Genomic DNA, 25,627 nt, shown 5'->3' on the forward strand with positions numbered 1-25,627 from the left:
GCCCTTAATCTTTGAGGTCAGCATTGCCTCCTGGATCAGAGCGGTTCCTTGTGACTTGCCTGGGGTCACCTGGCTGGTGAAGGAAGCCCCCCTTTCTGTTGACCACTGTCTCTAGTGCCCCCCTCACACAGCAGCCTCCAGAGTTTGCACCCTGACTTGGAGTCGCTGCTGGTGCCCTGATTGAGTTTAGCTGTGTCCTTTAACAATGGGGTCACTTCAGGTGAGCATAGAAGTGATGTGTCCCTTATCTCCAAGGCTTCTGTGGAGTGACCTAGGGGGTGTGGGTCATGTTTACAGAGCATGGAGGCCACGGCCAGGCAGCATCTTTATAGCTGGACAGGAAAATGAGAAGTGACAGCATTTAGAGGGAAGCAGAAAGAACAACACAGGTTACAGGTTGCAAGTTTTTTTTTTTGTTTTTTTTTTGTTTTTTGAGACTGAGTCTTGCTCGCCCAGGTTGGAGGGCAGTGGTGCGATCTCAGCTCACTGCAACCTCCACCTCCCGGGTTCAAGCAATTCTCCTGCCTCAGCCTCCCAAGTATCTGGGATTACAGGCGCCTGCCACCATGCCCAGCTAATTTTTGTATTTGTAATAGAGATGGGGTTTTCACTATGTTGGCCAGACTGGTCTCGAACTCCTAACCTCAAGTGGTCTGCCTGCCTTGGCCTCCCGAAGTGCTGGGATTATGGGCTTGAGCCACCAGGCCCAGCCCCATTTTGTATATTTTTTAAGGCTTTCATTTTATGCCAGTCTTTCCCCCAGGATGGAACATGGCATAAAATCAGAGTCATCATTAGCATTTAAATATAATTAAAGCTTGGACAGCTTGGAAAAGAATTCTCAAAGTACATGCTGTCTTTTTCAGATTTTTGTCATTTCAACAAGAGTAAAAGTTTCACAAATAAAATTCTTTAGTAATGTATTAGAATGAAAGTGAAAAAGAATACAGAAAAAAAATGTACTGGCCCGGCACGGTGGCTCACTCCAGCCTGGGGACAGAGCAAGACTCCATCTCAAAAAAAAAATATATATATATATATACGTTAAAGTGATCGCCTTGACCATATTTTCTAAGTGTCCCAGTTTTCTGTTGCTGCTAACAATATCTCCAAAGCTCAGTAGACTAAAACAGGGTTTATTTCATACCACACAATCTGTGGGTCAGAAGTCGGGCAATTCTCTCACTTTGTGCCCGTGAGGGTCATTCACTTGGCAGGAGGGCTGGTATGGAGGGTCCCAGATAGTGATAGCGTCCTTCCTGGCCCCAGCCCCTGGTTGGGGAGCTGAAAGTCAGGACTCAGCTTCTTCATATCCTCTTTTCAGCATGGTGGTGGCCAACCCATACTTGCAAAGTCCAGAACAGACTTGGGTCCCTTTGTAGGCCACGCCCAAACTGGCACAGTGTCTTGTTCACTGTGCTTGTGGTCAGAGCAGCCCATCTGCCTGCGGAGGTGCTGGGGAACTCGTGCCGCCTCTGAGCTGCTCACGTCCTTACTCACATCCTCACCCCGCTGTACTGTCCAATATTTCCTATTTGTCCCTACTGCCTGGCTTGTGAAGCCTTGTCCTAAGCAGTTAAATGATGAAATTGTACATTTGATTTGCTAGCTGTATTTTTGTCTAAACATTAGTTGTTTAACTATATTAAAATTATCTTTACAAATTGTCTTGAATCATCTCACATAGCACACATTGGGAAACACTGGTCAGAAGGACTTGCTTTATATAGAGCTCCACTGTTTGTAGGGAGGTGGCCCCTGCTGCACGTGTTTGGCGGCAACGTCATCTTTTGTTCTGTGGTCGGTTGGTCATGATGTGCTTACGCTTTACCGCTAGGTATGGATGACAAAGGCGACCCGAGCAATGAGGAGGCACCTAAGGCCATCAAACCCACCAGCAAAGAGTTCAGGAAAACATGGGGTTTTCGAAGGACCACTATCGCCAAGCGAGAGGGTGCAGGGGACGCGGAGGCTGACCCACTGGAGCCGCCACCCCCACAGCAGCAGCTGGGCCTGTCCCTGCGGCGCAGTGGGAGGCAGCCCAAGCGCACTGAGCGCGTGGAGCAGTTCCTGACCATTGCGCGGCGCCGCGGCAGGAGGAGCACGCCTGTCTCCCTGGAGGATTCTGGTGAGCCCACGTCCTGCCCCGCCACAGACGCCGAGACAGCCTCCGAGGGCAGCGTGGAAAGCGCTTCTGAGACCAGAAGCGGCCCCCAGTCTGCCTCCACAGCTGTGAAGGAACGACCAGCCTCTTCTGAAAAGGTGAAAGGAGGGGATGACCACGATGACACCTCCGATAGTGACAGCGATGGCCTGACCTTGAAAGAGCTTCAGAATCGCCTTCGCAGGAAGCGGGAACAGGAGCCCACCGAGAGGCCCCTGAAAGGGATCCAGAGTCGCCTGCGGAAGAAGCGCCGGGAGGAGGGTCCCACCGAGACTGTGGGCTCCGAGGCCAGTGACACTGTAGAGGGCGTCCTGCCCAGTAAGCAGGAGCCCGAGAACGATCAGGGGGTTGTGTCCCAGGCTGGGAAAGATGACAGAGAGAGTAAGTTGGAGGGAAAGGCGGCTCAGGACGTCAAAGATGAGGAGCCTGGAGACTCGGGCCGACCGAAGCCTGAATGTGAGGGTTACGACCCCAACGCCCTGTATTGCATTTGCCGCCAGCCTCACAACAACAGGTGGGTCATGTGTGGGCACACTGCCTCGGCACCCACAGAAATCCCAGGGTTGCAAACAGAATTTTCCATTTGTTTTCATTTTAAAGGGTTACAAAGCTGGGCTGGAGAAGCGATTTGTTAAGTTGGAAAAGATGAACAAGTTGTCAAAAAAGAAACATAAGAGTGGCTAAGGACTTCCTAGAGCCACCTCTCCACTCTGGTAGCCACCGGCCACACGTGGCTGTTTCCAGTCAAGTGAGGAGGTAAATAGCTCCCCACCCCAGTCACGTGAGCCACATGCAGCCAGTGGCTCTGTGTAGACGGCACGGAGGAGAATGTGTCTGTCACTCAGGGGTCTGTCTGAGACTGCTCCTCTAGACTGCCCGTTGGGAGACTTAGCAGAGGGCCATGTGCAGACCGCAACTTGCCTAGTGCAGACATTTGGGGCAGCTCAAAAGATCTCTGCTAGGGCCGGGCGCGGTGGCTCACGCTTGTAATCCCAGCACTTTGGGAGGCCGGGGCGGGCAGATCACGAGGTCAGGAGATCGAGACCACAGTGAAACCCCGTCTCTACTAAAAATACAAAAAAATTAGCCGGGCGTGGTGGCGGGCGCCTGTAGTCCCAGCTACTCGGAGAGGCTGAGGCGGGAGAATGGCGTGAACCCGGGAGGCGGAGCTTGCAGTGAGCCGAGATTGCACCACTGCACTCCAGCCTGGGCGACAGAGCGAGACTCCATCTCAAAAAAAAAAAAAAAAGATCTCTGCTAGGACTGGGTGTCAGATGGTGATAGGTAGCCTGTTGGCTTGGCCCTGGGATAAAGGCATTGTCGCAGTTTTGGGGGGAGACTTGCTGAGGTATCTGTGGTGGAATGCCTTAGAGTTCGCTCCTAAAATGTGCTACTCTTAAAAAACGGTGAAGTAAATTTGGTTGAATGTTAAAATCAAAGGAAAGGCATGAGGACATTCTTAATCTCTACTTTTCTGTATATTTGCATTTTTCATGATGTTAAAGCCAATTGGCTTATTAATATGTTGAAAAGTGCTTGTCACTCACGTCCCGTTGCTAATACCATTATTTTATAATTTCAGGTTTATGATTTGCTGTGACCGCTGTGAAGAATGGTTTCATGGCGATTGTGTGGGCATTTCTGAGGCTCGAGGGAGGCTTTTGGAAAGGAATGGGGAAGACTATATCTGCCCAAACTGCACCATTCTGCAAGTGCAGGATGAGACTCATTCAGAAACCGCAGATCAGGAAGCTAAATGGAGACCTGGAGATGCTGATGGCACTGATTGTACAAGTATAGGAACAATAGAGCAGAAGTCTAGCGAAGACCAAGGGATAAAGGGTAGAATTGAGAAAGCTGCAAATCCAAGCGGCAAGAAGAAACTCAAGATCTTCCAGCCTGTAAGTGTTTGTCCGCTGAGACAAGCATTCAGCGGTCGGCCTCACGGCTTTCAGTCTCGCTCTAGATAGGAATTCCTCCCAGGACAGGCGCTGCACCCATGTGGGGTGATGCCTCTCCCGGGTTCCTGCCTCACTCCACATGGGTGAGGCCTTTCTATTTTTATTCTTACCCTGTCTACCTCCTCTACTATTAATGACTTAATTGTTGAAATCAGTCCATCTTTGAGGATTTGGGTGTTGCTTACATGTTTTGTATGCACTAGCGGAATTGTTTCTGAACGATAAGAGTGGCAGTGCTCCTTTGTCACCTGCCGTCTCCAGCTGCCTCGTGGTTCTGGTGCTGGCTCCTCGGGGTGCTTGTGTTGAGAGTGTGGTTTCTCTGTCTTGCAGCGGCTGTGTTGACTTAATTCTCTCCCTCTGATGTTTATGACATTCCCCACATGCTGTCAGCTTCTGCTGCTGTTTTGTGTTTGCAGTCTCCATTCCAGTCCCCACAGGGCAGGTGTGACTTGGCTTGTTTTTACTCTGGGCCTTCCAGGGTCCCGGGCCTGTCCCCACCCAGCTGCCTGTCCTCTGGCAGGTATTGGAGATTGCTGTGTCTAGAAGCATCTCTGCCTTCACACTCTTGCACTATGTTAGCTGCAAGGTGAGGATGTCTGAAGGCTGTGCCGTGCACCTAGGAGTGTGCCCTGGAGGCATGGAGGGGCTAAAGGCTCATGCTGTGGCACTGTCAGGGACCACATCTAGGCATTCAGAGATGAATGGAAATGGGAATTCATGAGAGAAGTCATTGACTTTATGTCGTTATTTTTTAAATATGTTGATTCTGTTTTTTGTGCAGTCGAGGCTTCACTCTGTTGCCCGGGCTGGAGTTCAGTGGCATAGTCCCAGCCCACTGCAGCCTCGATCTCCGGGGCGTGAGTGCTCCTCCCACCTTAGCCTCCCCAGCAGCTGAGACTGCAAGCACATGCCAGCACAGCCCAACTTGTTTTTTTAACTGTCATTGTGCTTGACATAACCCTGCACAAACCTAAATTGTATTCTCAGTAAAACTTAGATTCTGTGGAGGAAAACTGATGATATTAAATATTTAATTTGAGAAATAAGGTTTTGCTTAAGTATGTGTAAGGGACATGTTCATGTGTGCTGAGGCCTGAGCATCAAGACAGACTGTGTAAACAGCAGCGGTCACTGCTTGTGGTGCGTGAGTTTCCTCCTGCTGCACGATGAGTTACTGCAGTCCTGCCTTGAAGGAGCACACATTTATGCCTCCGTTTCCGTGGGAGGCCTGGGCCTGCTGCTCAGGTCTCGCAGGACTGCAGTCACGGTGCCACGGAGGCTGTGGTCTCGAGAGGCTTGGCGGGGGATTCCCTTCCAGAAGCCGTCACGCTGTTTTTTTATGATATAAGTCTGTCTGGCCGGGTGCTGTGGCTCGCTCCTGTAATCCCAGCACTTTGAGAAGTCAAGATGGGAAGATCACTTGAGGCCAAGAGTTCGAGACCAGCCTGGGCAACGTAGTGAGACCCCCCCATCTCTACAAAAAAAAAAAAATAATGAGCTGGTCATAGTGGTACGTGCCTGTAGTCCCAGCTACTGGGGAGGCTGAGGTGGGAGGATCACTTGAGCCCAGGACATCAAGGCTGCAGTGAGCTATGATTGTGCCACTGCTCTCTGGCCTGGGCAACAGAGCTAGAGCCTGTCTCAAAACAAAAAAAAGTATGTTTCATGCAATTTGCTGGGCATACTTACACTGAAAAATTACTCATTGTTTATCAGACATTCTGATTTCATTGGCATACTGTATTTTACTTGGCAGCCTTGCCCTCAGATCCTAGCCACAGGTAACCCTCTCAAAGCAGGGAAGCTTACTTCAAAACCAGCTATGAAGTCTTCTCTCTTCACGAAAGACCCAGTTCCTCTTTTACGGGTTTTTACCTGATTAAGTCGGACCCATTTGAGTTGCAGTCATCACAGTTAGAGCCTTAATTACATCTGCAGAATCCCTGCATGCGGGTCCTCTAGCGGAGCCTCATCGTGGATGTGAGGTCCTATGGGCCCTGCCCACCCTTGGAGGGGTGCACAGAGCAGAGGGCGGAAGTCCAGGGGTCTCCTCACACTCCTGCCCCCTGTAGGGCATGACGGGCAGCGACAGTGTGAATGCCTTACCTGGCTTTTTCATAGCTTGAATCAACAAAATAAATGTTTATTCATATTAAAAGTACTATTAGTATCTCATTTTAAAACTGTGGTCTTGGTACTATAAATGGTGATTTTACAAAACACACACTTAACTGCCTAAAATTGGCAAGTACATTGTTCGAAGTCATCTGTTTTCTTCTGCAGGTGATCGAGGCGCCTGGTGCCTCAAAATGTATTGGCCCCGGGTGCTGTCACGTGGCGCAGCCTGACTCGGTATACTGCAGTAATGACTGTATCCTCAAACATGCCGCAGCAACAATGAAGTTTCTAAGCTCAGGTAAAGAACAGAAGCCAAAGCCTAAAGAAAAGATGAAGATGAAGCCAGAGAAGCCTAGTCTTCCAAAATGTGGTGCTCAGGTGAGTGGACCAGGACCAGCCGCCCGGGCAGTGGACACACAAGCGTGAGAGCGTTTGTCGCAGAACTGTTGGTTTGTAGACCGTGTGGGGGTGGCAGGTGTAGGGGGCGCACACGTGGTGTCGCCTTGACTTTTGTCTTCCACCTTCCTACCAGTTTTCCCTTCTCTACCCGTTAGCTGAGGGGTTAATTAATACAAGTGCAGTAAAGCAAATGCTGACGTGGCACTTCGTGGGGGGCATAAGACTTCAGGACACATCCTGCTGTCTTGTGAGAAGAGTTGGTAACCACCCGGTGGAGTTTGTAGAGCCTAGACTTGCAGGCAGGCAGGAGTGGGGGCTGGGTTCGGGGCAAGGCTGTGGTCTTCATTGAAGACCCGGCTCTCAGAACTATCTCATGTTTGTACTCCGTGTGGTTTGGAAAGAATCAAGGATGTTTAGACATCACAAACTGTTGTCTTAGACTTGAAGGCCCCTTCTGGGGCTCAGGTGGCGGTGGCTGTGGCACTGCCCCTGTTATGTTTGTGACCAGCAAAGCGTAACCAGCACTATTTGGGGAGTTTTCTTGATTATTTTCAAATGATTACTTAGCCTTCGAATGACTTAATTTTTAAGGCTGGTTTTGAACCCTCGGTGTTGGGCACAGCCTCCCGCGCAGGCCTTTCCTCTCATTTGGCTCATTTGGTTCACTGCCGCACTCCTCCTGTCATCTTGGCAGCCTGTCCAGTGGCTGCTCCTCCTGTCATCTTGGCAACCTGGCACCTCATCAGGGTTGCACGTGCCTCCGTGCCAACCGCCCTTCATGGAGCACAAGTTGTAGAAGTCCTCAGTTTTGCACGGGGACACTGCGGGCCCACTGGATACGCAAGTGTGTTGAACTGCTGCCAAGCAGGCACAGGATGAGTGCAGGGTCTTCCGATGGCCTCAGGAGGACATTGGGTCCCCACCTTCATCTCTCAGTGAAATTAAGGTATGATTTCTTACCTTCTTAATGATTTGGGGTTTTACTGATTATCCAGGCAGGTATTAAAATCTCTTCTGTGCACAAGAGACCAGCTCCAGAAAAAAAAGAGACCACAGTGAAGAAGGCAGTGGTGGTTCCTGCGCGGAGTGAAGCACTCGGGAAGGAAGCAGCTTGTGAGAGCAGTACGCCGTCGTGGGCGAGCGATCACAATTACAATGCAGTAAAGCCAGAAAAGACTGCTGCTCCCTCGCCGTCACTGTTGTATAAATGTATGTATCACCTAGGGGTTGGCCTCCTGGACCCCTCCCGTTCTTTCTGGATAGCCATCCCCTGGGCCTGTCCAGGACTGGGAGTTGCAGCTGTGTGTTAAGCTGATCACGGACACCGGCTGCACCATCAGCGGGAAGCAGAGCCCATGTCCAGGATGCCTTCTGCTGCCCTGTGTCCATCCCTAGTCTGTCAGGACTTCCTGTCACTGTTTTCTAAAGCTGTACAAACCTCACTGGTGAACGTTCACCTTAATGATTGATTCTTTAATCTCTGTTTTCACTGTCAGGCTCTGGTAAGTATTCGTATTCTCCTCATCCCAGTCTGATTGCATAGCCACACTGCCCGGCACTCCACATCCACCCCTCTCTGCAACATCAGTTGTTTTGACGACAGCGCTGTATAGGCTTCAGTTTTTCCACATTATCCACGGCCAGCACATGAAAGCATCACTTCTTTTTTATGTTGTGGGAATCTTTGCAAGTTAGGGTGGCATCTGATGCTCAACTTACTTACGATTTTCAGGTGTACATTTATTTTTGACTGGGCAGATAGGGGATTTTTTTTTTTCATGTCCGATTCACACGCTACACACCCGCATGAACACATTCGAACTTCGAAGGCCACACGCTCCTGCTTCATAGGCCCCACGGTAAGTGAGTTCACACCTAGAACACTGTCCTGACCGCAGGATGCGTGCCTTGGACTTGGTATTCTACATGTGACTGGCTTTCTTGCCCTCCTCTCTTGAATGTTTAGAGTGTTAAGATCATATCCTGCCCCAAATTTCAAATTAATGAAATGAAGATATTTCAAACAGATCTTTGAAACCTCAGGTTCTGTGGTGCAACTTTAATGTTTTCTCGTTTCTCAGTTTTCTGCTATAAAACTGTTTTCAATTCAGTCTTTAATGCCTTCTGTCTATAGTGCATTTTGTGCTTTTTTTAAAAAAGCACCGAAAGGTTAAATAGCCTCAATTCAAAGATGATCACAGAGTGCCCCAGTTTCCTGTTGTCAGACTTTGAGCAGATTCCCTAAGGGAAGGCACTCGTGCAGGCAGGCAGACCTGTGCTAGGTCTGGTGCGCTTTACAAAAAAGATGCTTTTTTTTTTTTTTTGAGACAGAGTTTTGCTCCGTCACCCAGGCTGGAGTGCAGTGGCATGATCTTGGCTCACTGCAAGCTCCACCTCCGGGTTCAAACGATTCTCCTACCTCAGCCTCCCAAGTAGCTGGGATTACAGGCCCGTGCCACCACGCCTGGCTAATTTTTGTATTTTTAGTAGAGACGGGGTTTCACCAAGTTGGCCAGGCTGGTCTTGAACTCCTGGCCTCATGTGATCTGCCCAACTCGGCCTCCCAGAGTGCTGGAATTGCAGATGTGAGCCACTGCGCTTGGCTAAAAATACGCAGTTATTGAGTATGAGTAACTTAATAAAAGAAGAAAAATATGTCACTCGTTTTGATCGTGTAAACAGCCTAGACCCAAGAAATTCAGCCGCACATAAAATGAATCATGCAATTGCTGCATTATAATGAATCTCGAGATACCTTACATTGTTTGAGCTGAGAATTTTATGCTAGCAAATGTCTCAAATGTTCATCAGATTCTAGCACCTCTACAATAGAGCAGTTCTACAGAGCTAATGGGCTTAAAGTGTCACCCACCTGTGAATGCAGAGGGAGGGATTTTTAATGCTGTACTAAAATTTAGCCCTACATTGGTTTTAGACACATAACAGTGAAGAAAAGAAAAACTGCGGCTATAACCTCAGTTCAGATAAGTGGCTGATAATTTCAGTTTGGTTAATTTCCATCTGTGTCAACCAAAATTGAAAAGCTGCCAGAGACTCCACACGTGGAGTTGGAAGAGTCCGTGTACATTGTGGGGAGGGAGCATTGGTGGGAAAATGGGGAAATGAGGGGCTCTCAGCCCTAGGTTGTTGCTTCCTGTCTGCTTCCTGCACTGTGAGTGAGGAGAGGTCGACCAGGAGGCTGCTGTTCTGCCCATAGCGGGGTCCTCTGACCTTTCCTCCCTCTTCCCTTTGCCACACATCAGCTCCTCTGGGAAGCTGATTTGCTCCAGGGACAGGAAGTGGGGGAAATTGCCCGTTAACCTTCCCAACACATCACCTCAAGTTAAAATTGGTGGATTTCCAAAATTTATACAGGATGTGAATGGGGACGACGCACTTTTGAGCTAGTAGTTTCTGCTCGTTTTGTTATCCCGTAAATGTCGTCTTCCCAAAAGGTGATTGATTGGAGCAGAGTTAGAGGCATTGGTGAGAGCAGCTACCATGTCTCTGCCTCTCCCCTAAACTCCTCTGCACTTTTGTGGGCTCGACAGGTACTGGGGAGCCTGCCACCACTGTATGCCTTTGAGGCCCCCGCCCTGCCTCCCTGGCTGGCCACGGAGCTCGCCCTCCCTGGTAGAGGGTGAGATTGGAAGTGAGAGGCTGGTGCGGGTCTGTCCCATGAGCTGATTCACACTTGCCTCACCACACATGCCATCAGAAGACCCACGTGGTGGAGCTACCGCTGCTGCTCCCCAAAGTGCACCTGGGCACCCTCCTGTCCTTCCCATACTTGGTTGACCTGGGGGCTCCTGTCCAAAAGGTGAGGCCTCGTGTGCACAGACACTCTGCCGCTGCTAGGAGGAGGCTATGCCCCCTGCTAAGGTATCAGTAGGTCCTTCACAGCCTCACCTTATTCCTCCCGTTTGTTTTTAAAAATTGTTTCTTATATATACAGTTTCTTCAGCTTACGTAAACATTTGGTGCACATAACTTCTCTCAAAGATCATGATGTTTCTTTTGTGTTTTTATGAATTCTTATTCCATTTTTTTTCTCTATTTCAACTGTTCACCTCCCATTATTGTCCAGGCATGAAGTAAGTTGGAAATTTTTTTCTGAGATGTACCTGACTGACTAGAATTTTGAGATGGAATTCTGGTATTTAATAGGTGCAAGTCCTAGTATTTTGCACTCCCTAAATGGCTCATTAAGTGACTTAAACACTGAGGATCTGAACAGATTTTGACTGCAAAGCAGATTCTACAGTTCATTTCATCTAACTGTTGGAATTAAAATTGAAAACCTTGCCAGTTTGTAAACCCAAATCCAGATGCTGTGTTAAGCATGGTGCCCAGGTGGAAGCACTGCCTCTTGTTCCCACGTGCTGCCACAGAGATGGCCCTGGTGGTGTGAAATGGACAGAGAGCACCGTTCACAAGGATAACTCATGGTGTGGGTTCCAGAAGCACATTTCACTGGAATCCTAAGAGGACCCAGTTTCAGTTTTCAATAATAAAAAATACATGGGGGGATTCTAGAACCTAAGAGTATTTTGCAGGAATTTAAAGCCGGGAGAGGAGGGTGGCTTGTTTCACTGGTCGCGTGAGCTCTTTTTTATCTGTCTCCTCCAGAGTTGTCAGCGGCAATAAAATGAGACTGGGAGTCATCAGACTCTACGTGTCCACCAATCTCTTCCTCCCAATTAGAAAAATCAGAATTTGTACTGAGAAAGGATATAGCTTGATAGTTGTTTTTTATGTTGTCCATATAACTGGAAGTTTCTTGGCTGTCAGTAATGACATTCATTTGGTATTTTTAAGTGTTTTACTTTTTATAAATTTAAAAAGCAGCCTGCTGTTGAGAAAATTACATCAGGGAAAGGTTTCACACCTCCGTAACCGTGAGCCTGCACGGTGAAGCCCCGCATCAGCACCGTCCCATGGTGCCCCTGTCCGTCCCTCAGCTGCCCCTTTGTGCTTATGCTTCAGCCACCTTGGGCAGGTGGGGTGCAGGGATGGAAGTTTCCAGCAGGATCGGTCCCCCTGAATTCACCACCTCTTCAGTGACCTTCATAGGACCTTTTGGAGCTGTGGATCTACTCTAATAGTCTAAAGATGAATACTCAGGAAAGCCTCCTTGGCATTATCGTTGTCACATAGTGCAGAGGTCAGCTCTGAAGACGCCTGCTACAATTCCTCCAATGTGGTACACAAGTTTCAGGTAGATTTGTATAAAGTTGTAAAATAATACTAGGTTTTTTTTTTTCTGTTAACACATCAACATACACATAATTATATTCTTAGCTTCTAAAAGTTAGAGAAGTAACTTAGAAGATTGACAAGAATTTTTGCTACTTATTTAAATGAAGGTTGCGGCAACTTTGATTTGCCACAAACCTGGAAGAGTTCGGCAAGAAGAGCATAAGGTAACTGGCTTTATCCTCAACTGACCTGCTTGGTGCTGTCAGCTAGGGGCTTTGTGCTGAGTATGGCCCTTTGGGACTGGAGGGATTACAGGGGAGGGTTGTGGACTAATTTAACATTCCCCTAACATGTTGGTTTAAGTAGTAAACAATTCAGATAAAGGTTAAATTACTGGTGTGGGAGATCTTGGGAAGAGCAGCAGCTCTGCCCCCAAATGGGTTTGGCAGCCAGGCACACACCATGTGCAGCTGGACACAACTGAAAATGCAGTTGAGTGGAACGTCCGTCTGTCCACGTGGCCCTCATCACACGAGTTTCTTAAGGAGAACTACACACCTCTCCATTAAGTTGGAAAGCACTCAAGTAGTGGGTATTAGTAAGAAAACTGACCAAGGAGAGCCTTGAGTATTCCAAAACACGGCAGTCTAGCTGTGGACCCTGCAAGGGCGTCCTGGCAGTAGTGATGGTCTCCTGAGGAGCGTCTGGGATGTAGTTGGCCTGCTTTATTTGGGAAGTAACTTTCCCCCCAACATGAAAGCAAACTAGTAACTACTTATAAAAGGCTAATTCATTTGAACACATTTTAGCATGTTGAGAGGAGCAAAAGCAGAACATTTTCTCTTGCCGCTGTCACCTTGATTGTTCCCACTAGGGGCAATCTTGGAGTGAAGAAACAGGTAAAGCGGGAAACTGCATTGTTGTACACATGCCTCACTGAGGGCTGGAAATAGGCCTGACGTCAGTGAACAAAATTTACTTACACGGTTCCTTCACTATGTCTCTTGAGTCTATTTTCAGGTGCATAGCAGAAACAGCCCTTAGAGCTGTAGCGGACGGTGATAGGCAGGATTCAGGACACCGTGGGAGACCAGGGGAGGTCTGAGTGCCCCAGCTTCCCTAAACCCGCCAGCAGTACCGCGACAGGGCGGGCCACTTCATTGTCAACACCTATGCGAGGGTGAATGGTGGTTTTTTTTTTTAGTGATTTTTATAACCAGTTCCTTTCCCTGTGGGGAGCCATCCAGCACATAAGGTCGCTACACGGGGGCCTCTGGACAGTCCAGAACTGAGCAGACTTGGTCTCTTGCCCCATATTTTAATCCCTGTCCTGCTAAAGCTTCCACTGGGGCAATTGGACGGGTTCTACAGAGAGTAGCGGAGTAGCACCATCCTCCGGGTGTGTGGGGGGGGGGGGATGATTTTCTCCCTCCCGTCTGCTCAGGCCCTGGTGCCACCCAGTGGCCAGCGGCGCTGTAGCACCCAAGCCAGCCAGCCTTCTGCTTTGGGGGAAATTGGCCAATTAGAGTGTGCTGCTGATCCCTGTGCACGACGACGACCTGCTTCATTCTGCAGTTGGCTGAAACCCAGACCTGGCAGCAACAGTTTCATCTGGGCCAGTGGCCTGGGCAGGCCCCCAGAATGTGGGAGCTAAAGGAGACAGCGCTGCAAGCAAGGGGCAGAGAGGTGTGGGGAGGGGCAGGGGACCCTTGGCTCTCAGGCATCATTGCTGTGTGGTGTGACCAGGTTACCACCACTGCTGCCCCCAGGGAACCCAGCAGCGTGTAGGGGAGGCTCGTACCTTGACAGGGCCCTGTTTTTCTGCAGTGGGGTTTTTTCCCGGCTTGCTTGGAGTTGCTGCTTGCCCTTCTCTAAAGTTATACGCAACGTAATAGTTCAAAGTGAATTTGGATGAACTTGCAAATTGAATTTTAGCTCTACTAAAAAGTTTCTGTCCCCATTTCAGCAGCAGCTGACCCAAGTTGAGCACCAGCCATGCTGTCTCACCTGGAGTGGAATGGGTGTGTGCTCGGGTCCCTGGAGCAGTTGCTGGATAGAACATGTCGGTTCAGAGCAGGAATGGGGCTTTCTGCGTGTTGCAGGACACTGCTCCCAGAGGCCTGGCTTGGAACATTCTGCCGTTCACCTGATTGCCCATTTCCATGCTCTTTAAAGCACAGATGAGGGATGACAAAGGTTGCCTTTAGAAAGGGAGCAGTTAATTTTCTAAAATAGCAATGGTTAAGGAAAGCTATCTCCTGCTTTTAAAATAAATAACGTTAATCTGCTGCCCACACTCTTGGGTAATGGGTGGTTTTAATCCCATGTATTGGGAATACCCTAAAACTCATCTCTCAACTTGGGTTTTCCCTAAGTGAGGGAGAGAATACTGTAGTTACATGAGCAGAAATACTGAGCGTGGCCAGGACGTCTCATTCCAACACTTACGATCTGGAGAAATGGAGCTGATGTTTTTGAAGTTAGCATATAACCCTAACTTGAAACAAGGTGAACGTTAAACATCATTAAAGATACCGTTCAGGTCACAGCACACAGGTGTTCTGTGTGTTACAGCCAAGGCATTTTGCCGAGGTTTCTGGAAATGCCTTAAGCCAGCTTTTTTAGAGTTCTTTAAACGTGATATTAGAACACTCCACGGTTTCTAGTGCAGTCACTGAATTGGTTTGAGGCTTCAGTTTGAATCGTGATGGTTGGCTTCCTGGCAGGTATCTGTTTGCCGCCTCTGGAGACCAGGGCTTGGTTCCTGGTGCCTGCCTGGTGTCAACTTCCTGCCTGTGTGCCTCCAGCGCCCTAGGCCTGCTGTGCCTTTTCATTCCATCCCCACCCCACCCCCTTGCTGCTTCCCCCAAGAAAAAGGGCCTTCACTGATTTTTATTTAACCTGACTGACCTATTGCAACCCTGCAGGCAAGATGCTGCAGACCTGTGAGCTAAGTCTAAGGAGTTAAACTGAGTTGTTAAAAACAGACTTTCAAACACTAAGGTAGTGACTCCTTGGGTGTATAGACCTGATCTGATGACATAGTACATGTAGAATTAAAAGCAAAGTTTCCTGGACAGAAAAACTAGCTGTCACCTTTGTTCCTGTCTTGTTAGACATTGCCATTGTTTATAGTGCACTTTTAAGATCCAGCTCCAACAGGAATGAGTGTTTTGGGGTGCGGTTGTGGGTGAGGAGGCAGGGCTTGGCGGTGTTGCCAAGGGTGTGGTCCTGTGGCTGGACCACATCTAGCAAGGGGTAGGCAGGGGCCATGAGGTTAGAAGGGCCCTAAGATGAAAATACAGGATTTGCCTTTACTTAGTTACCATTAAAATGATGGTTAGGAAAGAACACATGGAAATCTCGAAAGTCGGGGCGAATATCTGTTAACAGTGACACCATTTTTTGGATCCATGTAGTACTGTTGCAAGTTTTGTAAAAATGGAAGGAATTGTCCTTATCTGGGAAGTTGGGAAGACTTGCAGCCCTGAGGCTGCTGCTTGATGGACTGGCTGCTGGGGAGGGCTAGCACCCGCTGTCAACGTGGCCAAACCTGGCAGCACATGCGGGGCATCCTGCAGGACCAAGCTGGGGCAAGCTGTTGAATCAGGCCTTATTTGTAGAGTCTTGGCTCTTTCCTGAGCTTTCAGACTTACCTCATTTATTGAAAGCAGTCAGTAAGATGACAGTGGAGGAGTGCGGTTTTATTTTCAATCCTTGGGTAAAACTGAAGCGCTCTTGGGAGCATCTGTCACGTTCTCCCATTTAGGCCTTTGGGAGTTTTGGAGGCTTGCTGCTGCACGGATCGTTGGAAAAGCCTTTCCCCAGGAGGTGCCTTGTTTACTTAATCACCCGAGGTAGCTCCCAGGCACTTGCCTGTAGAGCTGAGATGGCCTCTGCCGTCCTGGGGCCCTCACGGGGGCCCCCTATTCCCCAGGCGTTTCATTCTTTGCCCCACTAGCTGGATCCCTGGCCATCTGTCTCCTGGCACGCCGTCTGTCCCCTGCTCAAGGGTCTTTGGGCTCTGACAATCTCACGGGGTTATAAGGTGATTGATTCTCTACTGGCATAGAAAGCTTTTTGTGCAAGTTGAGGGGGTTTGATGTCTGAGCTTTTAATTATAATCCTTGTTTGGATTAAGACTTCACTTAATGGAATTATGGCCTGAGGGTTGTGAAGGGGCACATTTCTGTAACAGCATTGCCGCATTCTCTGCTGCTCACTCTTCACGTAAAGGTGTGGCTGCTCTTCCCGTGGTGCAGGTGTATGCCAGCTTTCCATATTTTTATTAATGGCATCACCTCCAGTGGTCTCCAGTCTGGAAGGACAACAAAGTGAGATGTGTAAACCCCACCCACCGGGCTGGGTGAGAGCCTGTTTTACCCTTCTAAACGATCTTTTTCACTGAAGTTTACAAAAGGTTTGCACTTGAATTAATAATGATAGTGCTGTTCTAAATCTGCCTTTTAAAAAGTGATAATAGGAAATTGTCCTTCAGTTTTGAAGCTTAGCTAGTGCTCAAGTCAAGCCTTTAATAACTAGAGTTTGCTGGTTGAAGGTAAAAGATGTAATAATGAAGCATTTTTCTTTCTGAAATAAAATGTAGTCACCGTCATAAGTGCTGCTGGCCGTCCTCCCTTACACTCTGAACATTAACACTTTCATAATCCTCTTCTCTGTGTATCCTATTCAGTAATGCCAGGTGGGCACTTACAGGTTTAAGGGTAAGTCTGCTTTTTAGAGTCAGGTGACAGCACCCCGCGGTGTCCTCCCTCACTCAGCGCTTGTGTTCTCCTTTGTAGCCACGAAGGAAGACCGGAGGTCCGAGGAGAAAGCGGCAGCCTCAAAGAAAACAGCCCCTCCAGGCTCCGCGGTGGGCAAGCAGCCTGCACCCAGAAACCTCGTGCCAAAGAAATCTTCTTTTGCTAATGTGGCAGCAGCCACACCAGCCATTAAAAAGCCACCCTCAGGTTTCAAGGGCACCATCCCCAAGAGGCCATGGCTCTCCGCCACCCCATCGAGTGGTGCTTCAGCTGCCAGGCAGGCCGGACCGGCACCTGCAGCGGCGACGGCTGCCTCCAAGAAGTTCCCTGGCTCCGCTGCTTTGGTGGGAGCCGTAAGGAAGCCAGTGGTACCTTCTGTTCCAACGGCCTCGCCAGCCCCAGGACGCCTCGGGGCTATGAGTGCTGCACCGTCGCAGCCAAATTCACAAATTCGGCAAAATATCAGACGCTCCTTAAAAGAGATTTTGTGGAAAAGGTGGGCTGTCTTGCTTGATTTCTTACCCATTAAAATGGAAGGGCTTTCATTAGAGTGTGGCTGCAGAATGGCCTTGCTGTTCAGAAAGTTTAATATACACAAGTGTTTATGTAGTTCCTTTTTTTATTCTGTTCAGAGTCAATGACAGCGATGACTTAATCATGACAGAAAACGAAGTAGGAAAAATTGCCCTCCATATTGAGAAGGAGATGTTTAACTTGTTTCAAGTTACAGATAATCGCTATAAGAGTAAATATCGCAGCATCATGTTCAACCTGAAGGACCCTAAAAATCAGGTGTGTGCCTGGTGTTGGTGCGTTGGAGTATTCCTGTTCTGTTCGCTGGGTGCTAAAGGGATAAAGCAATATTTTGAGATGTTTGTGTCCTTTCCAGGAAAGCTAAGATGTTTCTTTCTCCTCTGTGACCCTTCTGCCAGCACATGTATTGTTGTATTGGCGTTGAGGGTCCTGGAAGCCCCTTCCCTTCCCTGCCTTAACTAGGGTCGTGTCCACTCCCTGGCTTCCCTGAAGTCCACCTTTTATCAGCAGATTAGTCTCCTCTAAACATTGCTGTAAAGTTACAAGCCAGTCGCTTCACTGGGCTCCAAAATAAAGTCCAATTCTTTATCCCAGTATATGAGGGTGTCCATATTCTGGTTTCAGACAGTCATTTCCACCTTATTTTCTCATACTCCTCATCAGCCGAGTGAGCCTGATGGTTTGGGCTGCTTGAGTGAGTTCTCACCACTTGGAGCAGGGGCTGCTCACGCCCAGGCTGTGGGATCAGTCCTTCCTCACTGCAACATGGGCCGTGCGACGAGGACAGAAACTCCAGCTGGGAGGGACAGGCCGCCTGCCTGGTGGCCTCTTGCCGCCAGGCTGACAGCCTTCCGGCGTTCTCTCTGCATCGGCCTCCAAGCTCCTCCCTGTTTAGAATTTTAGGACATTGAAATACCCTGACTTTGCATCTCACCATTGAACAGCCCCAAACAGAAATGATTTCTTCCTTCCTTTGCTCCTGACACTACCTTTTTGACTTGTGTCCACCTTGTGTACATAATTGTTTTTCCTGAGGTGTTGTGTGTTGTTTTTTTAGCAGAGCCAGTGCAGCACAGGCTGTGAAACCCACTATTTAACCTTATTCCCTGTGCTCTCTGGGCCCCCATTTGCTCACAGCAGGGATATCCCGGGGCGCACTCTCATAAGGCCATTTGGGGAGTTAAAAGAGGTCACACCCTGCAGGGAGGGCTCTGCCTAGTGCCACATGCAAGTGGGCTCTGAAGGCCTTTGTCCTGTGCCCGCTAAACTGGGCAGCTCTGTTGTCCATAAGCTCTTTGTATTGACAGATACAGGAATATTATTTGAGTAAATGAAAAATATTTGTTTATAGGGACTCTTCCATCGTGTTCTGCGTGAGGAAATCTCTTTGGCGAAACTTGTGAGGCTGAAGCCAGAAGAACTTGTATCTAAAGAGCTCTCCACATGGAAAGAGAGGCCAGCGAGATCTGTGAGTGCTGAGGGGCACCTGCAGAGGCACCCAGGACTCGAGTTTAATAGAAATAAATTCATAGACGGCTGCATGAGCGATGCTTTCCTCCTAGAAAACAAGGCCTAAGCTCTGTTTCATCTTTTTCATTTCAGGTGATGGAGTCCAGAACTAAACTGCACAATGAAAGCAAGAAGATGGTCCCCAGGCAGGAGGCCATCCCCGATCTGGAGGACTCTCCGCCAGTGTCGGATTCAGAGGTAAGTATTCGGGAGTTTTTGTGTTCACCAAGAATAGACTAATCCATCCCAAATGTTTTGAGGTTATCTTAAATTACTGGGCAGGACACTGAGCTTACAGCAGGTGTATGTCGTTGTGGCATTCCTCAGTCCTTGTATTCGGTGGTCCTTTTTTCTCTCCCATGCGTCTTAATCCCATGAGACTGCTTTTCTTGTGTGTTGTTAATTTGGAGCTGAGTTTCGAGAAGAAACAACCTCACTTTTTTTCTTTTTCTTTTAGGAACAGCAAGAGTCAGCACGTGCTGTCCCTGAGAAGAGCACAGCGCCGCTCCTTGATGTCTTCAGCAGCATGTTGAAAGACACCACCAGTCAGCACCGCGCACATCTCTTCGATCTCAACTGTAAAATTTGCACAGGTGAGCACAGTTTAGGGGATGGAGGCTTGGAGCTGAGACTAAACTTGATTTTGTTAAAAAATCACTGAACCTTCTAAAAGCAACCGCACGTAAGCTTAAACAGGCAGAAAGGCCAGAGTGATTTCCTGCCCTGCCTTTAGAGTATTGCTTTCGGCTTTGTGTGAGAAACACCCGTGTGCCGGCTGGGTTTCTCACAGAGCCTTTCCTCGCCTTCTTCAGGCCAGGTTCCCTCCGCAGAAGATGAGCCAGCTCCAAAAAAACAAAAATTGTCAGCTTCTGTTAAGAAAGAAGATTTAAAATTGAAGCATGACAGCTCTGCACCTGACCCAGCTCCTGATTCAGCTGATGAGATGATGCCGGAGGCTGTGCCTGAAGTTGCCTCTGAGCCAGGCCTAGAAAGTGCTTCTCATCCAAACGTGGACAGAACGTATTTCCCTGGGCCTCCAGGAGATAGCCATCCCGAGCCCTCCCCACTGGAAGACCTGTCCCCCTGCCCAGCCTCCTGTGGGAGCGGGGTGGTCACCACCGTCACAGTGTCCGGCCGGGACCCCAGGACCGCTCCAGGCAGTTCATGCACAGCCGTGGCCTCCGCAGCATTCCGCCCAGACAGCACCCACATGGTGGAAGCCAGACAGGATGTGCCGAAGCCTGTCTTGACTTCTGTGATGGTGCCCAAGTCCATACTAGCTAAGCCATCCTCATCTCCTGACCCAAGATACTTGTCAGTTCCTCCGTCACCAAATATCAGGTGCGTACTTTAGGTGTGGTCTGAACAAGCCAAACTTTTTTTTAGATTAACAAAAGGAAAGATAACTGGTGATTAAATAGTTGAACTCGGAAATGTAACCTGAAATACAGCTTCACTCTTTCATCTTTTAAAAAGCCCCAGTTGTAGGGTGCCTTATTGTCCTTTTGGAAGTAGAGATCTTAGAAATCTACATTTAAATTTGTGCTCATCCAGTTTTGTTGCCTATTCACTTTATTTTTCTTTAACCAAAATGTCTGTATCATTTTAATTGAAGTAAGTAATGGGCAAAAGTAAGCTACCAAAAACATAAAACTTGCAAGAGTTCACTTTTGCTTTTACATATGAAGCTGGGCACAGTGGCTCACACCTGTCATCCCAGCATGTGCTTGAGCCCAGGAGTTTGAAACCAGCCTGAGCAACATGGCAAAACCCCATCTCTACAAAAAAGACAAAAATTAGCCAGGTGTGGTAATGCACGCCTGTAGTCCCAACTACTTGAAAGGCTGAGGTGGGAGGATCACCTGAGCCTGGGAGGCAGAGACTGCAGCCAGCTGTATTGCACCACTGCACTCCAGCCTGCACGACAGAATGAGATCCTGTCTCAAAAAAAAAAAAAAAAAGGCTTTTTCTACTTTTGAAATTCCCATTGCACAGAGAGACATTGACTTTCTTTTATGGTTTTGTTTTACAGCACTTCAGAATCACGTTCCCCTCCAGAGGGAGACACGACCCTCTTTTTGTCTCGACTCAGCACCATTTGGAAAGGATTTATTAACATGCAGAGTGTGGCAAAATTTGTCACTAAGGCGTATCCTGTCTCTGGGTGTTTTGATTACCTCAGTGAGGTTAGAACCAAGAAAATGTGTGTGCGTGTGTGTGTCTTCCATAGGAGCTTCTAAACTAGAGTCAAACACATGACTTTCTCCCTTAATTCAGGAGATAGGAGAGGAGCAGAAATGCGTGACGCTCTTGCAACTGGCTGTCTGGATGCAGAAACGCCTCTAAATGCAAAGTGGCGATGGCTGTGATGAGTCCGCAGGTTCAGCAGTTTGGACAGGGTCAGAAATGTGGGCCTGCAGTCTGGCCTCTCAGTGATCGGTTTCGCTGGGGCACTGACCAGATGGCTGTGCACACAGCCACCAGCACAGCCAGGTGTTTGGAGCCTGCTTTACACATACCTGGCCACTTGCGGGGTGGCGCGTATGACCCCATGGCAGGCTTTTTAGTTTTCACAATTAACCAGAAAACAGCACTAGCATTTATGACTTTAATGCAAGGAGTCACCCTGGCTCATATGTGAATCGTTACTCTCTGTGTATGTACATAAAGACAGCATAGAAGTGTTGGGCAGTAATTTCTAAACAATCTTATTTGGCAGAAGGTTGGCATCATACCCCCCTTGGATTTGGTAACTTGTAATCCTGGATTTAATACATTTAATACAAGTATGGCTAGTTTCCTTGGAATAGTTGTAGTCTTCTTGAATCTTGGGTAGTATGGTGCCTTCACATGACTGCATTCATCTTTATGTGATTATTACAGTTCAAAGTGATTTACGCAAAGTACTTTTTGTTTAGGATTTGCCTGACACAATTCACATTGGTGGGAGGATCGCACCGAAGACAGTTTGGGATTATGTTGGCAAACTCAAGTCTTCTGTGTCTAAGGTACCTGCTTATAGTATAAATTCTGCAACCATGGAAAATTGTGTTTATTTAAACACATCTTTTTTTAACCTCTCGTTTTGATGGGTTAACACTTAAAATGTTAGCCTGTAGCTTACTAGATATTTCCAGGTGAATGTTAAAAATTAAGTTTTGCAGTGAGCTGAGATCGCACCACTGCACTCCAGCCTGGGAGACAGAGCAAGACTGTCTCAAAAAAAAAAAAAAAAAAAGGTTTATATAGTTGTATTACTGTGTGAAGGTGTTTGAGTATACAGTGGTAGAAGGTTGTTTCTGATTTATTACAATGTATGTGCAGTTACATTTTAGTAAGAAATATGTAAGTTTTATTTTTTTTTATGATTGAAGGAGCAGAAGGTGTGTTTTGCAGGGGTGATCAGGCTCAGGGCACTCAACCTGGGCTCTTGAACGGTCCTGGTTTTCTGGGACCCCCTGAGATTTAGCTACAGCTGTGTGTGTCTGTCTGTGGTTTTCTCTGGGGAATCTGTAGTCTTCGTCAGGTTCACAAAAGGGCTAGACCCTGTTGTCTAGTTTAACCCTCCTCTGGGGAGGGGCACAGACAGCCATTGCAGATCATGCAGCTGGTTCCTCGTGACTGGGGCCATCGTGCATGTAGGAAAAGCCGGCTCTGCTCCAGACACTGCTGGGCTCACATGTCATGCGAATTGCCTCACTGAGACAGGAGCTCTGTGAGATCGTGGCTGTGAGTAGGAGAGATTTGACAAGGTTTCCTGTTTGAAAGCAGGATGTGAATCAGGCATGTGATGCTTGAGCCGCATTTTCTTTATGAGTGCTTCCCACTCTTCCATTGCAGGAGCTCTGTCTGATCCGCTTCCACCCCGCCACAGAGGAAGAGGAGGTCGCCTATATCTCTCTCTACTCCTATTTTAGCAGCCGTGGCCGCTTTGGTGTTGTAGCTAATAACAACAGGCATGTCAAGGACCTCTACCTGATCCCGCTGAGCGCCCAGGACCCTGTTCCATCCAAACTCTTGCCCTTTGAGGGACCAGGTAAGCGCCGGCTTTCTGGGTGGAGGTGAGACCCACCTGCACCTGCACCCCTTCTCCCACTGACGTGCCCTGCTGAGTCCTGACCAGCCCAGGGCTCTCTAGGAGCAGGAGTTAGCACAGACGCAGCGGTTAGCAATAGGATTCATCTTTGAGGGCGTAGGACTGTGGCATGAGAAGTACCCCTGATTCACAGCATAAATTGTCTTAGGAGAGTGTTAGAGAGGGAAAAACCCACAGCCTGCAACCAGCTCATCTTGGCCTCAGGTCAGAGAAGACTCTGTGCCCAGGAGCCCGAGGCTTAGCCAGAAAGGGAGGTGACACTCCCAGCGGCCCTGCTCTTTCCTCTAGATAGACTTGGGAGTCAGCACACACCAGGAAGTGGCTTCATCAGGGGTCACTTCTCTAACAGGGATGGATTTCCAGGAGACTTAAAAATAATGACATGGAAAACTATTTCTAGAAATAATTATTTTAAAATCTGCGGCTCAAATTGTAATAGGTTCATTCATCTTTGGCAAGCTACTTTGTGTTTGCACATTCCTTGGAAAGTACTGTATTTAAACAATTATTTACAAATAGCCTAAAATACATCTTCTTTGTCAAGGGTTGAGGGTGATTCCAGGGGCCACATGCTCTGTTAGTGACCAGCTCTTTCACAGCCCCTTAGAAGAAGCTGATGTGACTTCAGTTAGGGATTAGTATCTGATGCCCAACTGAAGTGTCTCCTTGGCCATGCAGTCCCCAGAGGATCGGTGTTCTCTAAAAGTGGGTGTGTGGATCACACAGTGTCCTCTAAAGTGCTTTGTCATAAAGGCAGGTGCTGTCTAGACCCTGTGCCTCAGTGCCCTCTGTCCCTGTCACCAGGCCTCGGCGGGTTCCTGCCATAGCTGTGCAGGGTGCTCCCACCCACACCCCTCATGCCACACCCTAGCTAGCTGGGGTCCTGTAGGGGCCACTCCACATCTTGGGCGGGACTTCTTTCGCCCCAGGCACAGCCCGTGTTCCTACTGGAGCCCATTCTTCACAGCTGGAGTGGGCTCAGCCTATGCCTGTGTTGTGGAATTACATGTCCATAGAGGGATTGGTTGGTATCAGTAATTTCAGGGTGAAATATTTGCTGGCATGGTGCATTAAATTATTTTAGTGCCAGATAAATTTTTAAAAGCAAAGTGCTTTAGTGTGTCCCCTCAAATCCTACTTGGGATAAAGAGATGCCACCTAATGGGTGGCAGAAAGGATCCTGGTAGAGGTTCTTGGTGTTGCTTGTGAAGAGTCTGGCCAGCTCCACGTGACCAGGGAGAGGAAAAGCCCGGCCCTCCTGGAGGTGAAGACCGAGAAGCTGACCTCTCCGGCACCTGTGAAGACCCACTGGTCAGTTGCAAGTGCAACAGTGTGTGTGCAGTCAGTGCAGACACTGCAGCACCTCAGCGCCTCCCTACTGGGGTGAAAAGAGCACTTTTTATTTACACAAACATGAATTCATAGATAGCGAGCCTCCCCTTTTTAAAAAAATTGAAGCGATATTTCATCCTTTTTTGAACTCCTCTCCCTACTCCATTTCCAAACTTGGAGCTGTCAGGTGAGCACAGGTTGTAGGGTGGGTGTTGAGCGAGCCCCGGTGCATGCCGGGCATGGGGTTCCCCACAGTGGGCAGTGACGGGGCCCAGGGAGGCCACCAGAGGAGCGGCACCCCCATTCTCCCCACAGCAAGGGCTGGCTGTGCAGGTGCAGCCCTGGGGCAGAGGGAGAGGACAGGTCTCCCAGCACCTCCCAGATGGCACCGGGACAAGGAGGGCGGGGCTGGGGTCACTCACCTTGTCTGCTGAGTGCGACGGCGCCAACCACCCACACTGTCAGCTCCGCGACCAGCTGGGGGAACGTCACACTCGCCCACCAAGGCACTTGCTGAGGCCACGACGCCGCCTGACAGGGACACACAAAAGCCCCGGGGACTTTGATCCACGATAAAGAGCAGAGGCGTCTGGGTAAAGTAACACAGGGCGAGGGACTTTAGAAAAGTAATAGCTAATGAAACCTTTCCATACACTTCAGAGATGTTTTAACTTAAGACTTCAGTATAATGTTAAATTCTCCTGATGTTCTTGTTGACATGAATACATATGCGTGAAATCTCACACACTTCCATGGTCACTAAACAGCCTTGACCCCGGGCCAGGCCATCAGGTACTTGGCCTGCTTCACATACTGATTACTTGACTTGGCATTTTCTAGATATAAACATGTACATGTGTGTCCTGGCTTTGTGGTGTAAATGTGTAGTGCGTGTGTGTGTGTGTAAAGCTAGGTCCTGGCACGTTTCCCCTGTCTCAGTGGACCCTGTCCTCACGGAGATAGCCCAGAAGCCCTTGGACAGCACAGGCCACACCTGAGGGTGCTGATGGTGGTGACTCCACAGAGCTGTGGTCAGGGGTGAGCGTGTGCTGCGCGGCTTGGAGTCACGCCCCCGGAAGTGCTGGGCGAGGGTGTGCAGGACCCAGCTCCGTTCCAGAGCCTCAGTTCTCTGCAGCACATGCAGCACAGGCCTGAAGGAGACCTGGCGCCCCAGCCTTGAGCTGCCCGTCTGCATCAGGGCACTGATGCGGGAGCATCTTCCCCTGGGGATGTTAAGGAGAAGGTCCTGTTGGGGGTAGAGATTCACGCAGAAAAGAGTGACTGACTTGTCCATGTGCCTCAGTTTATAACACACAATTGCAGGTGTCCCTGCCTCCCACACATGGGGACCTAGTGGGTTTTGACAGCGTAGTGTCCAGTCCAGCCCCCTCAGTGCTTGCTGTTCACACTTAAGCAAGTGAAGGCCTGAAGGTGCCCAGCTGTGCCCTCAGGGGAAACCAAGTCACCCGCCCCGTCAGCATTTGGCCCTTGTCGGGCAGTGAGAGTGGAGCTGCCCCCGCAGCACCCTCGGGAGCCATGCAGCTCACAGCAG

The 25,627-nt window shown here is 48.9% G+C and overlaps 1 protein-coding gene across 3 annotated transcripts in view; it reads left to right on the top strand.

Moving 5' to 3' along the window:
• The window catches only part of DIDO1 (death inducer-obliterator 1), a 61,611-nt gene that overhangs the window by 25,434 nt on the left and 10,550 nt on the right, over positions 1-25,627 (top strand). For 2 of the 3 annotated variants that reach the window (XM_055265407.2, XM_055265406.2), the window contains exons 3-15: positions 1,838-2,678; positions 3,747-4,065; positions 6,409-6,621; positions 7,638-7,851; positions 16,644-17,100; positions 17,237-17,396; positions 18,490-18,606; positions 18,741-18,845; positions 19,105-19,240; positions 19,460-19,988; positions 20,680-20,833; positions 21,566-21,655; positions 22,488-22,683. In XM_055265407.2, coding sequence (XP_055121382.2) covers positions 1,840-2,678; positions 3,747-4,065; positions 6,409-6,621; positions 7,638-7,851; positions 16,644-17,100; positions 17,237-17,396; positions 18,490-18,606; positions 18,741-18,845; positions 19,105-19,240; positions 19,460-19,988; positions 20,680-20,833; positions 21,566-21,655; positions 22,488-22,683 — 3,529 coding nt within the window. In that variant the 5' untranslated portion in view covers positions 1,838-1,839. Of the gene's footprint in view, positions 1-1,837; positions 2,679-3,746; positions 4,066-6,408; positions 6,622-7,637; positions 7,852-16,643; positions 17,101-17,236; positions 17,397-18,489; positions 18,607-18,740; positions 18,846-19,104; positions 19,241-19,459; positions 19,989-20,679; positions 20,834-21,565; positions 21,656-22,487; positions 23,839-25,627 lie in introns of those variants that run through there. The other variant, XM_063634170.1, reaches the window with a different exon arrangement.

The sequence above is a fragment of the Symphalangus syndactylus genome, chromosome 24 (assembly GCF_028878055.3).
Source record: "Symphalangus syndactylus isolate Jambi chromosome 24, NHGRI_mSymSyn1-v2.1_pri, whole genome shotgun sequence".
NCBI lineage: Eukaryota > Metazoa > Chordata > Mammalia > Primates > Hylobatidae > Symphalangus > Symphalangus syndactylus.